Raw genomic sequence first — 14,282 nt, forward strand, 5'->3', positions numbered from 1 at the left:
CCCCCAGGTCGGTGACACCGGCCGAGCCGGGGCTGGCGGTGCCAGTGCGGGAAGCAGCAGGTAAGAGGCAGGCGGCTGCGGCAGCTCAATCCAGGGCAGCAATTACGGTCTTAACTCCCTGACCCATGTGCCATGGGGGACTGGGGGGGAGGTGAGCGGCGCAGCCCCGGTCAAAGTCTAGGAGAAACAGGGAGCAGGGCTGGAGCGAGGCATCACGGCTGAAGACCCCTCAGGGCCCAGCACGGATTCCGCCCTTCCTTCGTCCCACGCTTGCCTGCACGGCTTTGTCCACCCCGGCAGGTTCCGAGGCCAGCCTCGGCTCTTGTTGCCTGCCTGCGATACGGGGCACCGGCGGGACGGAGCAGACACGGAGGTCGCAGGGCGTGCGGGGCACATCCTCTGCAGCGAGGGATGCCCGGCCCACGGCCTGTCCTTCAGCGTCCTTTCCGGAGATCGCGGGATATTCTCTTCCTTCCTCCCCCTCAGCTCCCCGTAGCTGGCTCGGAGCTCCCAGCCGCGGAGGTACCGTCGTGGAACAGCCGCTGCTTTGCCCTCCTCAAACGGAGCCACAGTGGCCCGGGGCGGCGACAGCCAGGTCCAACCGCCCAGGGCGAGGATTCCTCCCTTCATCCCTCCTTCCGTCCCTCCATTCCTGCCTCCCTCCCCAGGCCCCCCAGCCCTTCATCCCTGCTCTCACTTTCCCGCAAGTTGGTTGACCTGGGTCGCGGGGTGGTGAAGAGACACAGCCTTTTGCGGGTTCCTCGGCTGGTACCAGAGCAGCGGGGGCCAGGCCTCCCTAGCTCGCTTCTCTCCATTAGCAAAACCAAGACCTCCTGCTTCTCTCCCCTGGCCCCGAGGAAAGGCAGTGCTGGACATCTGGAGGGAAGGCTGCCCCATGGTCTGGGGGTCCCTCCGCTGGGGGAAGCGGCCCAGACTCTCGCTGCCGGAGGTGGAAGGAATGGAGGGACCCTTGGCTTCTCCCGGGGGTTACTTCGGTAGAGGCCTCTCAGTCAGTCGCCAAGTGAACCCCAGGCCGACGGGAGGAACAGGATCTTGTCCTGACTCTGAATTGTCGGATGGTGGGATGGGCGGGAATACAGAAAGCCTCGTACCGACCACTGCCCCTCTCATCTCCCCGACCACCCCCGCTTCGCTGTAAGTACGATCAGCTGCTGGAGCTGCCCGTCCTGAACAGGGCCGTCAAGCTTCTCTTAAATACACGGCCACCCTACCTGTTTAGGTGCATGTATACCTATAAGCACTGTGTGGGCTGTATATTCCTTCATGTATGTATACCGGCCCTGAGTTTTTGGTATTTGTGTTGCTCATATATAAGGACAGAGAAGCTATACTTAGTGTATATGCAGGTTACATATATATATATAAAAATACACAAATAGTGCTTCAGATTTAAAAGGCACTCCCTCTTCCTACCTCCTTGTTCTTCTCTTCCCCTGCCCCAGGTTTTGAGTCATTCTTTTGCTCTCGTTCTATTTGGCCAGGAGGCTCCTCTATCCCCACGCACTGCTCTCGCCGTCTGCTTGCTGCAAGTCCCCCGCTTATTTGTCTACCGTGTTTTCCAAAAGTTCACCGCCACCTGACCTTGTTCTTTAAAGCAGTGAGCAGACCAGGAGCATTCTCAGAAGCAGAGCAGCCATCTCCCTCCCTCCCTCAGACACACACACGTACGCACGCACAAAGAGAGCTCGGGCTGGAAAGTGGCAAGGAAATAAACAGCTTCCCCTCCAGCCGCTTCTTCTGCAGCACCTCGTTTGACAAATACTCTGGCGCTTGCCCTTGAATTGGGTTTCACATCCCTATTTAGTTCTTGGACAATGATTTTAGATGATGTCACTTAAAGCCAAACAAGAAAATTGATCTCGGATTTGCTTGGCCTCTAAAGCCTGGTTAAGCAGATTGCAAATAATAATAATAAAAAGAGAGAGGGAGGGAGGCAGAGGGGAGAGTGGCGAGGAGGGAAAGCCACCTCCTTCCCTGGGCGGGGGAGGCGCGGGCGCCAATGAAAAGTAGCCGCTTGCTGGGGGGGAAAAAACTTTTCCTGTTGACTGTTGGAAGCGAATTGAGCAATTATCTAGTTTACCTTCTCCTCTTGGAAGTTAACGATTGGCGAGATCTTGGCTGCGTTATTGACACAACACTTTCTATTGATAGAAATAAGTAGCGATTATCCCGAGTCATTGGTGCGCCAAAGTAAACTGTGATGGGCTGGCATGAGTCCACTGGACTGAGAAGGCTGGTTCCGCCGGCGGAGACTGTGGTGATGGTGGCGGCGATGATGGTTGTCTCCCTCCTCGCAGATCAGTAATAAGAAAAGGGGCAGAGAAAGTGAAAGAGAGAGAGGGGAGAGGAGGGGAAAAAAAAAAAAAAAAAAAAAAAAAAGAGGCGTCTACCAGAGCGGCACAAACCGGGCGAACAAATGCAATTCAGCCATGGACAATAGTGGCCACCACACGGCGACCAAAATCCTAGCGACTCCTCCAGCCAGAGAAAGCCTGTCTGCCAGGAGCAACATGATCAGCACGCCCAAGCCCCTCGCCTTCTCCATAGAGCGCATCATGGCGCGGACTCCAGAGCCCCGCTCCATCCCCGTCCCGCAGCTCCTCCATGGCTCCGTGGCCAAAGGCGACCCCAAGCACCCGCTGCATCTCAACTCTTCCATCCCATGCATGATCCCGTTTGTCCCGGTGGCGTACGACACCCTGCCCAAAGCGGCGGTGGCCGGAGTGGAACCCAGGAAGGCTCACTTAGACTCCTCTTCCTCACCCTCCTTTAGCTGCGGCGATCTCTTGAACTGTGCCCTGAGCTTGAAAGGAGATTTCCCCCGCGATGCCCTGCCCTTGCAGCAGTACAAACTGGTAAGACCCCGAGTGGTCAATCACTCCTCCTTCCACGCCATGGGAGCCCTGTGCTATTTCAACCGAGGCGACAGCCCCTGTCACCCGTCCTCCAGTGTCAACATCCACCCGGTGGCTTCTTATTTCCTCAGCTCTCCCTTGCACCCGCAGTCCAAGGCTTACCTGGCGGAGCGGAACAAGTTGGTGCTGCCGACCGTGGACAAGTACCCGGCGGGGGTGGCCTTCAAGGACTTATCGCAGGTTCAGTTGCAGCACTACATGAAAGAAAGTGCTCAGATCCTCTCAGAAAAAATCGCCTATAAGACCTCGGAGATCAGCCGCGGCTCCCCGAGCAGCAAGCCCAAAGTTTTCACGTGTGAAGTTTGTGGAAAGGCAAGTAGCGCCACAGCCCGTCTCCCTTCCCCAGCCTCCTGTCCTCGCTCGTCTGTCCGCCGGTTGTCGGTCCCTTGTTTGCTTGATTTTTAAACGACGGCTTCCCCTCGGCACTCTCATTTTCTAATCGCATTTTTTTTTGTCTGATTCCTCTTTACAGGTATTTAATGCACATTATAACTTAACGCGCCATATGCCAGTGCACACGGGAGCCAGACCCTTTGTTTGCAAAGTTTGCGGGAAAGGTTTTAGACAGGCGAGCACGCTCTGCCGGCACAAGATCATCCACACCCAGGTGAGCGCCCCCTCCGTCCCTTCATCTCTGCCCAAGACCCTCCACTCACATTTTTCGGGTTGCCCGGCGACGTCCGGTTGCTCTGAGGCAGTGGCGTGGGATGTGGGGCGGCCGATCCAGAGCCACGGGGTTATTTCGTTTGCCCCAAGCGCGGTAGGCACCTGCGGGTGCCCCGTATCGGCAGCTGCGAGCCGTCAGTTAGCACACACACCCCACAGACCAGCTCATAAACCACACAAAACAGCACAAAGACCCCGCCAACCAGAAGACAGACCCCGCAAAACAGCCAGCAAGCCGTGACTTAGTGTTTATTTCTCTCCAGGAAAAGCCACACAAGTGCAACCAGTGCGGCAAAGCCTTTAACAGGAGCTCGACCCTGAACACGCACACTCGAATACACGCCGGCTACAAACCATTTGTCTGTGAATTTTGTGGCAAAGGATTTCATCAGAAAGGTACCAGTCTCCAGCGCCCTCTCTCTTGCCCGGCTTCCCTCTCCCTAGTAGAGGTCAAGTGTCGGGACAATTTGCGACAGGGAGGGTGGTGGGGAGTTAGTTTTGTTTTCAATTTTTGTTATTAGATATTCAGGTTAATTTTAAGTATCGCTAGCCACGACATATCTCCTCTGGCCTAGCCCACGGAGCGAGGCAGAAGTCTTTTTCCGAGCGGAGCGCGGGGCCGTCATTCCGCGGGAAGAGCCCGTTCTCCCCGCACCACAACACGCACCTTCCAGCGCGGTTTGGCAAACGAGTTCGCTGATTTTTTTCGCCTCCAAATGCAAGAATTTAGTTATTTCCCCACACACGTTGCTGGGAAGGCTAAATCCAGGCTTTTTATTTCTGCAACTGTAGTGATTTTGGTTTGTTCGATCATTCCCTTGTCTGTCAGAGGAAGAGCCACGGGGATGATGGGGAGAAGGTGGGCGTTTGCTAAGAGGTCGGCGGTCGTTTAAGCCTAAAGCCGACTTCTGGGCACGAGACAGGGTTTGGGGATTTTTATATTTTTCTCTCTTTCCCAGCATAGATCTCTCAAACCCAGATCCCTTTGCCCTTCTTGTCTTGTTCCCAGGCAATTACAAAAACCACAAGCTGACTCACAGCGGGGAGAAGCAGTTCAAGTGCAATATCTGCAACAAGGCTTTCCACCAGGTGTACAACCTGACCTTCCACATGCACACCCACAACGACAAGAAGCCCTTCACCTGCCCTACCTGTGGAAAAGGCTTCTGCAGGAACTTTGACCTCAAGAAGCATGTCCGCAAGCTGCACGACAGCGCCCTGGGACTGCCCCGGCCCCCCACCGAGCTGGGGGGCCCGACCCGCCGCCCCCGCCTGGGCCGCTGCTGCAGGGCCCGCCGCCGCTCCAGCCCTGAGGGGTGGCCGCCCGTGCAAGCCCCCACCGCCTCTTTGCATGCACCTGTTAAGCGGTTTTTGTGTATTATGCTCTATATTACCACTAACGTTTATGGGACTGATTTTTTTTTATTATTATTTTTTCGTTTGTTCTTTAAAGACTCATTTTTTTGTTGTTGTTGTCGTTGCATCTCAGGTGGAGAGATGGGTAAAAAAAAAAAAAAAAAAAGAAAAGAAAAAGCGTCAAGCCAATTTCTGCTGTATTTATTTGGGATCTGTATTACCCGAGCCGGGAATGCTGCACCACTTTAATTATTTCGATGTATATATATTCCCACTGTGTTGATCCTGCCCTGTCTCCACTGCCTGCTGGTTATCCCACCCTTCTTGGTTTCCTCCTCTCCCTCTTCCCCCTGAATATAGTATCTATATGGACAGATGTGTTCTCTGTGTACGAATTTGAATTTCAGATTGATTCTTGCACTTGGAGGAAAAGAAAAAAAGAAAAAAATCGATTCGTTGACCTGGTGGAAATAAAGCTTTGCCGAGGAGTGACTGCGGCGGCTGGAGCTGCGCTGCCGGCCCGGAGCTGCGGCGCGGCCGGGCCGGGTGGGAGTGCGGCATTGGCTCTGCAGCACGGCAAAGCTCTCCCGCGTCCTTGCCAAAACACTGAAACAACCGCTAAAGACTTTAATTAAGAGGGGTAATTAGTTCGGATTGATCAAAGTCGAGTTGTTATGTTATTAGCTGCTCAGCAGACTCTGCCAAGCCGAGCCTTGAAAACAAAGCCCGCCCGTCGGTGGGCGGCTGAGGAGCAGCGGGAGGAGGTGTCTGGGATTTTACGGCTCCCGGGGTAACCGAGCCAGGCATGGGAGACGGGTGCTACCCTCCGGGAAGGGCAGGCGGGCCTGCTCACCTCGCGCTTCTGGCGCAGGGCTGTGCTCGCAGCTCACCTCATGCTCGGGGTCCTTTCCCGGGCGGAGGACCGGGCGGTGCTTCCCTTCACGGTAGGGCCAGAGGATGGCGGCGCTGGGCGGTCCGGGGTGAAACCCCATGGGCTCTGGGACCCACCTGCGGATCCGTCCCGGCGTGAGCCCTGCAAGAACAGAGTGGTGCCGCGGGACATCCCTGGTCTCCCCCAGGTTTTGCAGCACCTGGAGCCCTCCCTGGATTTTGGCTTTTGGCTAGGAGTGAGACCCCATGGTTAAAATCATACATAATGCGTTACACCCAGGAGAGGGATATCCCCTTGCAGGCGACGCTCCCTCCTCCCCCGGGCCGCCCCCTCGGGGGTGTCCGCAACCAGCAGGTTTGGTGCTCAGGTTGGGGCCGGCTGCTCGGGGCTCACCGCGAGCCTTTGAAAGCGGCTGAGAGGGGAAGCGCGTCTCTGTCCTTTCACACGTCTCGGATTACCGCGGTAATCCTCTGAGAGGACGGCTCTGCGTGTAAAAAGTAAAGCAACAGGTCGGATCCACAGCTCGGGCAGAGCCCGCGTCAACCCGTCAGGGCTCAGCCCCTCGGGAGGCCGAGGGGCCCCTTTTCCCCATGCTCCAGGGGAAAAGCGTCCAGGGGTTGCGGGTGGGTGCCTCGGTGCATCCCGCTGACACGCACTGGCTGCGCAGTGGCGTAGGGACACCCCCCGGCATGGTTCTCCCCTTCGGAGACCTCGGGGAAATGGAGAGCCGCTCCCTGCTTTTCTCCGGGGACTGAGGCGGCAGGAGCAGAGAGATTGGGAGGTGAGTGACTCCTGAAGTGACCTCTGGTAAAGCGGGAGGAGGGCTGAAGAGGGGTAGGGAGGAGAGGGTCCTGCAGAGCTATGGGGACAGGGCGGGTGTCCCTTGAGGATCTGGCCCTCTGGGCACTTTCCCTCCAGCTCTGCTTTGATCTTGGTGCCAGGAGAGTGTCATTCAAGCTTCCCCAGGAATAAATTCCTCCCAGATCAGGTGGCTGCAGTGTGTTGATTGTTAAAAGGAAAACTTCTGCAACACCTAACAAAAGGTAAAATGTCCTAAAGATCCCGTTAAAATGATGTGGGTGTGCTATTTCTGTGAACCTCTGCTTGAGGGAAATAATTTGAAGTCCAATTTACTGTTCTCATTGAAACAGAAGTCTAACTTGATTTTCTTAGTGCTGAGTAAATGTGAATAGTACAAGATGCTGTAGCTATCTTGGCAAGGTGCTAAGTATCTTCATTTTATAACTCTTTTAAGCAGTTCAAAACTATTAGAGCATTCCAAGTATGCTGTAAAAGTCACTAAAGTGTTTTATATCACGACAAAAGGATTTGAATGTAAATATATGGTGAAATAAGAGGAGAATATAATCTGACCACCTTGTGATGAGCAGCAGTTTCAAGTCAAAAACATACATGATGCCTGAAGACACCACAGAAGACTATGCATGCTGGTAACTCAAAGATATGGTAATTCTTTGCTCTGCCTTGTTTCTTCAGAGGCTGCAATTTCTTCCTTTTTTATGGTAAGGGAGGGAGAGAGAATTTCCAGTGTTACTTGACCATAAACCATTTACAGGTTTATAAACAATAATTGATATTTTGCCTTTTCTCCTGTAAAAGATCTGCATTCACTGCATAACCTGGATTCTACTATGTCTTTCTAATGAAAAACAATATTTTGCTAAGAAACGCATGTACAAGGGTGACCATGTTTTGAAATGGAGTGGAAATGAAGCACTAGCTTTATTCCAGGGTGAAGTAGAGAAAGTCAGTGATGAGCATGGATAAGCGTTTCTCCTCCCTAGATTTCTTAGGGTAAACATTACAGACATGGGACTTCACAGGGAGATGACGATAGCTCATTTGTTATTTCACAGTATTAAACCATGTTTGTGTCAAAGACTGGGATTAATTCATGTCTTGGAAGGCCTGCACAGAATTACCTTTCATTTCCTGTCTTTCAAGATTAATCTCAGGTTAAGTGCATTTCTAGTTAATGGTCAGAGGCAATTCAAAGCTCATGAAATCATCATGAGAGACAAAAGCTATAATTTGATATATGTCCAAAGTGCAGAGCTGTTAACAGCTCCCAGCACCACAGAGAAGATTAATAATTTGTATTATTTTTTTAAATTGTGAATAATTTTGATAGGAGAAATGGAGTCATCTGTACCTAAAGGAAAGGTTTTATATTCTCAGTCCTGTGTGCCAGTCAGCACCATTGCCGTATTATCCATATCCTGTATGACAACTGGTCAGCCTTGTTCTATCAGTTCCTTGTGGATGCAGTGAGGATAAGGGCTTTATTGTGTCTGGATCTGCTAAAACAGTCATGCAGAGTTCAGCATTAGCATCCTGACAACAGTATAGCCCACCTCCCCATCAATCACAGTAGCTTCACTTCAGTGTTGAATGAAAGGGGGACAAATATGGTGCCTATGGGACTCTGGAGCAGAGAGTCCTTGCAAAGGAGGAGCTGTTGCCCTCTACCCACTGTTCCCACTCAGAATTTTTCAGATGGGACTGAATTTCTTCCACGCTTGTCAGATGCTACAGTTTTGTTAACATGTGTTGGTACCGAAAGTGTTGAGTATCTGAGAGAGCTACTAGAATTACCAAAGCTGTTGTATATCACTGTAGAAATAAAATACAGCAACAGCAGGGTGTTCTCACAGCATTAGGAGCAAAGTTCTTTCTGAAGCTGAAATGGTACTCACTTTGCTTTACTACTGCTTTATTTGTGATCAGACACCTTCTAGCAGCAACAACAACAAATCCTCCTCCCCCCCCAAAAAGACAAAGATTTTAGTAATGATGTTTGGGATTTCGTTGTTGTTGTTTTTTGTTTTTTTTTGGTTTTGTTTTGTTTTGTTTTAAGGAAAGCCATACATGTCAAAGTGTAAACTAAAACCAAAGCTTTTTAATAGCTTCCAAAACCATTCTTTATTTCATGGGCAGTCAGATAGAAATCCAGCAAAGTGAATATTGGACAGCATTTAGTCAAGGATGCATTTTTTAAGATAATTTTCATTATGATTTTTTTACGATTTTCAATTATCCTCCCAATCCCTCCCCTTATTTTTATCAATACAGTGGTGAAAATGGAGAAATGCAAGAAAAGTACCACAAATTTGTCTTAAACCATATCAAATGAAGGCATATCAATCACAGTTTAGTACCAGAACAGTTTATTTGGACCGTGCTTGAAAATTAGCAATTAGAACACTTCTACTCTGTACCTCTTCTGCCATATTTAGAATAGGACAGTCACCATATTTTCCTTTGGAACTTGGTAAAGAAAAAAAAGGACCTAATTTGCTTGTGGGATTTTGACATGCTAACATCAAATAATTATAACTCTGTGGGTATGTAAATCTTCCCACGTGCTGTCTGTTTGGCTACTGGTTTGCTCAGGTACCATCTTTACAGAGGGAGAAATGTGTTGTACCCTGCTGGCAACTGTAGTAGTAACAGTTTAGTAGTAACTCCCACTTTTCCTGCAAAAGCAGTGGTAGCTCCAGCTTCACTCCATGCTGGGTCCCTCTTCTCCTTCTGGCCTGAGGCTACAGGCTGGATAACTTTTGGATGGTCACTTAGGGGCTGCACTGCACATGGTGACCCTCTGCAGCAGCTGATTGGACTCACTGTTAGTCCTGTGGGTTTGCAGAAAATCGTCCTTTTGCTTCAGTGATCTGTATCTCTTGAAACAATACAAAACTCCTCTTTTTACCTCTAGTGGTATTATGAAATTTGAGTGGTGTTTATGTTCAGCCCTCTTTTGAATCTTCCATGGAAGTTTTAATGGCTTCACTGTTCAGTCTCTCTGCTATGATAGAATCGTTGCATGTTTTATTAGGTACAGTATTAAGTCCAATAACCATCTGTCACTAAACAAGTGTTGTAAGGTCACTCAAAAAATGACTAAACAAGTGTTTTAAGGTCACTCCACCACACCAGTGGAAATATGAAAACTCTCCCCTTTTTGCCTTTGAGGTGGGTAATAATTCACCACAATTACTATGTGAGTTCTAAAAACCCATTTTCAGTTATCAGTGAATTAAAACACTGCTTTTCTGCTTTTTTCCCCTGAATAATTCTATGAAAAATTAATACATAATAAGTTTTATTTTGTGTGGAAAATAGAAGAGTGATCCTTTGCAAATGTAAGCGTGACCAGCTTATCTGCAATAGTACAGGTAAGTTAAATATTTATTTTCAGGGATGGGATTATAAAATTCAGTTGCAGACTGACACAGCATGTGAAAGAAACCTTGATTAACAGTACTGTATCTTAGAGGGATTAAATACAACCGATGACACAGAATAAAACTTTTCAAAATATTTCTTTAACACCTGTTAGCCTCTTGATATTATCATGAAACATTTAAAGAGTTTATACCCACATAAAAACCTTGTTTAACTCAGATTTAGTAGAAAAAAATCTTGAACAAGAACTTTTTTCTAAATAACAATAATGAAAAACTCTTGGATGATAATTAAGTTCAGTAGAATTTTTTTCCTGAACAAGCAAGAATTTGTAAAGCAACCTCTACTGAAGAAGTTAAACAAAATCTGAACCACAGTATATTTAGAAAAATAATCATTTAGCTTGAACTAGAAAATACCATATTAGATTGCTTTTTTTCTGTGTTCACCAGAAAATAAAAAAGAAATGGCAATCTTATTATATTTCAAAGGAAGAATATGCTTCCTCTTAGATAATAAAAACTACTAAAAGGAATACAGGAATCATATAACCATTTGTTCTTTTGTTTACTGGCAAAATATTAATTTATGCATCATAGATAAGAATACATTTTTAAAAAACACTTTGGGCTACTTTACCGGAATACTAAAAGCTGAGGGCCAGTGGTTGCTTATGTCCAGTGATGCAATTTTATGGGAATATCCAGTTTGAAAAGCTACAGTAGAACTGGTTAGAACACTTAGGTAAATACCAAAACAAATTCATAATTACTCTTGTGCACAACCTGTGTTTATTATGATTTCACGTGATTAAGTCATGCACTGTTTTGATTTGCTAGTCCTAAGAACCAGAGACACCCTTTCCTACAAACAGTGTTTCTTCTGTTTTTGTGGAGCATGCTGGTTCTCACATATCTTGAGAAACGCAGTGTACAGTTACGTTTTCTTTGTGAAAATAGTGAACTACATAAGGATTATAACTACAGCAGTGACTGAGTTACTCCAAAATGAATCTGCCACAAGACAGGAAGCTGGGTCCTCAGCAATGCAATGTTTCTTGAAAAAGCAGTCAGCAGTTGTTCAGAATCTGGCCTGATGCTGAATATTATTGCACTCTAGACTGATTTGTAGTAGAAGTTACAGTGGGCAAAACCTACTTTAATTTATGCAGCAAAGGAATACAATGCGAGCAAAGGAATACAACACAACCAAGTTGCATTTACTATATTGAACTTACATCTGTCTCTATACTAATTACAGAAGGTGTTACTTTATAAGATTTTTTTTCTGAATCTTTTTTTGGTAGAAATTTCTTTGACAAATCAGCATATATAAATCTCTGTAGAAGTCTACAAGTAGATGCTGATGAAACATTAGTATAAAAACTTCTTGTATTGGGAGGAATTTGCTTAAGACTAGAGATAACCAGCTTAAGAGCAAGGAAGAGTCTGCTGGGTTGGGTTCTTGCCTGCAGGGGTCATGGTCCCATTCAAACGCCCCTTCTGCTTCACATCCTTCCAAGCACTTCAGGAGTTCTCTGTCCGGCACTATGAAGTCAGTGTGTATATTTTGGTCTTTCCTTGGACTGCTTCTCTTTGCATAAATAATGAATAGTCATAAGATCAGAGAGCGAATTGGAGATTGGATGGGAGTACCAGAACCGTAGTGTGTGATCAGCCCAGTGACAGGTGTTCAGTACCAATATTTTGCAAGAGAAATGCCTTTTCAAAAGTGGATTAATTAAAAAATCATCTTACTATGCTTTAACAACTTACTAGGAGATAGCAATAATTTAATTTGATTTAATGTGTATGTCAGGCATCTCAGGAGCATTCTCCATTCTTGATATTCCAGATTCTGGGAATTAAGCTTTCATTTGCTGAGTGTCAATGTTGCAACACTTTAATAAGATCTTGGTTTTTATCCTAGTGCACAAAGAAGCTAATTTCTGGAATTATGAGATAATTAGCTAAGCGGTATTCCTGCTTTCCCAGACAGTTTTGTTGGTCGTGCTCTTTGTACAACCCATCTGCTTCTTTTCCAGACCTCTTAATCTGTTTTGTTTTCATTTCTTAAGGAGCATCCAAGGTTTAGATATAGTTACTACTTCACTCCTTTTAATAACAAGTGGTTGTTAAATGCCACATGGAGTAATTAGGTTATGAATAATATTTTTCCTGGATTTTTGTTTTCTTGTGAGCACAGTTCAATTCAGAAAAATCTTGCTAAAAATATGAGTCAAATCAGCCTGCCTTCTTTGGGCAATGCTTACAACTTTGGGCATCCTAATACAAAGTAAACGAACATAAATGTCTGTATTTTCTATACCATCAATGGAGACATGTAGGTGCCTCTAGCGGTCCCTCTCATGTTAGGTCCTGCCTTCGCTGCAGACAGTTTGCAGTTCTAGCAGCCTCCTGAAGCAATCCAATTACTGAAGCAACCTTCTTCTCTATTATATCTTCTGTGTGAACAAGATAAAATCCCAGCAAATGGTGTTAGTGTTCACTTTTTGCACAATAATTCAGTGTTGAGGTTACTTGTCCACATAGCCAGAAACTGTACCCTGCTTTGCTTGGCTGAGTCACAGTACCAACATCTGCATCCTCAGAGACCATCCTAATCCTTCAGCCATGGAGTACACTGAGTGAAAGCACTCTCCAAGCCTCCCAGTTACCTTTGCATCTGACAGAAAAATACTGGTGTGGCCAGCAGGACAGTGAGCAAAAAGGAGGGTCAGGCTATCAGAGCAAAGATAGTTGCTGTTCTAACCGAGTGCCCTGGAGCACATGTACTGTTTTCAAACAGCCTTGGAAGCAGGGATGAAATCTCAGTGCTACTGCCTAGTGAGTACATGGTGTAATCACTGGATGCTCTGTGTCCTGCATGCTTGGCTGCATAGTGCCTCATTTTAAAGAAGAGAGATGAAAAATACTCTCATGTAAGATACTGTGTTCATAGTTCTTGTTTTCAACTTTCCTCTTGGATTTGGGTATAGTCCACCTTGTGTTGCGCAGATAAAGGACTTCTTCCTTTTGGATGAGTGGAATTATGACAATTGTTAGATTTCATTATCAAACGCCGCTCTTGTTTGCACCTGGTAGATTTTAAGAAACCTTAGGCTTCCATCAATGCAAGCTGGAATGACTCTTTCTGGAGTAATGGTTGTAGCTGTATTCAACCATGAAGACTTTACAGACTAATACAGTGCCTGGGTAGATAGGCTGTAACTGCTGAAGGTAATGTCAAAGCAGCTGTTATTTCTGTTAGCTAGCAAAGCTAGCTTTCTGTTTCTGAGGAAACAGAAAAGTTCTGATTCTTCAGTACAGAAAAATTAAATGCATAGGAGACTTCTCCCATCTATTTAAGAAATATCCCCAAATTAATTTGATTTTATTGAATCATTAAAACATTTCAACTATTTGGGATAATCAGGAAACCTATTCTTGGTTTGCTTTTGAAAAAGCATCTTCCTTGGAGAGGAATTTATTTTGAATATTTGTACCTTTCCAACAAAAAAATAACATTTGAAAATAATAGCACTGGAATATGTGTATTTACCTAGCAAAGGCTAGCATAAGAAAATCTGACTATATAACCTTCCCCATATTTCCCACTCACATATAACACTTTGGATTGTATGAAGTCACATAAAAGGGAATGCTTCTTGCTTTGTTTGTGAAACATCTGCAACAAGTGCAGACAACCTTCTTGACATTTGGATACCTATCAATCTCTTCAAATGTTTGAGAGCCATCATACCCATACCTTATACTCGGGAAGCCAAGAGGAGAAAAAGTGCTAGGGGGAGTCTCACAGTGGTCTCAAGACTGTGGAGGCTGGATCAGATGTGCAGCTGAGACTGAGATGAACTGGTGGCAATGACTGCAGACACACTCCTGCTTTCTTGTCTCTTCCCTGCACTGGGGACCTGAATTAACTGACAGTCCATGTGCCAGGATAAACTCACTGTAAGTCATCTGACATCTCCTCAATGTGGCAACTGCATTTGCAGACTGTGTGCTCCCCTCGCAATGAAGAACTGTATTTGAGACACTTGATCTCAAGCACTGAGGGTCCTGCCAGGCTATGGTAGTGAAAAAGCAACACAAAATTATACAGTGCTGATCCCACTGAGGCTCTCTGGAGTTTGGGTGAGGGGTTTTCTTGTGTTGAAGATTGGCTTACCCCACCCCACCCAGAGAGTGGAATTTAAATCCTATTAC

General features: G+C 46.7%; 1 protein-coding gene across 1 annotated transcript; it reads left to right on the forward strand.

Annotated features, from left to right (window-relative positions):
* Positions 1–2,036: 2,036 nt before the first annotated feature.
* Positions 2,037–5,272, forward strand: FEZF1 (FEZ family zinc finger 1). Its single transcript, XM_050324361.1, has 4 exons — positions 2,037–3,248; positions 3,409–3,543; positions 3,866–3,998; positions 4,612–5,272. Exons 1-4 carry the CDS (start codon positions 2,451–2,453, stop codon positions 5,205–5,207), a joined length of 1,662 nt encoding a protein of 553 aa, XP_050180318.1. The 5' UTR covers positions 2,037–2,450; the 3' UTR covers positions 5,208–5,272.
* The last annotated feature ends 9,010 nt before the right edge of the window (positions 5,273–14,282 follow it).

Source organism: Myiozetetes cayanensis, unplaced genomic scaffold (assembly GCF_022539395.1).
Source record: "Myiozetetes cayanensis isolate MyiCay16 unplaced genomic scaffold, myiCay2020 scf3, whole genome shotgun sequence".
NCBI lineage: Eukaryota > Metazoa > Chordata > Aves > Passeriformes > Tyrannidae > Myiozetetes > Myiozetetes cayanensis.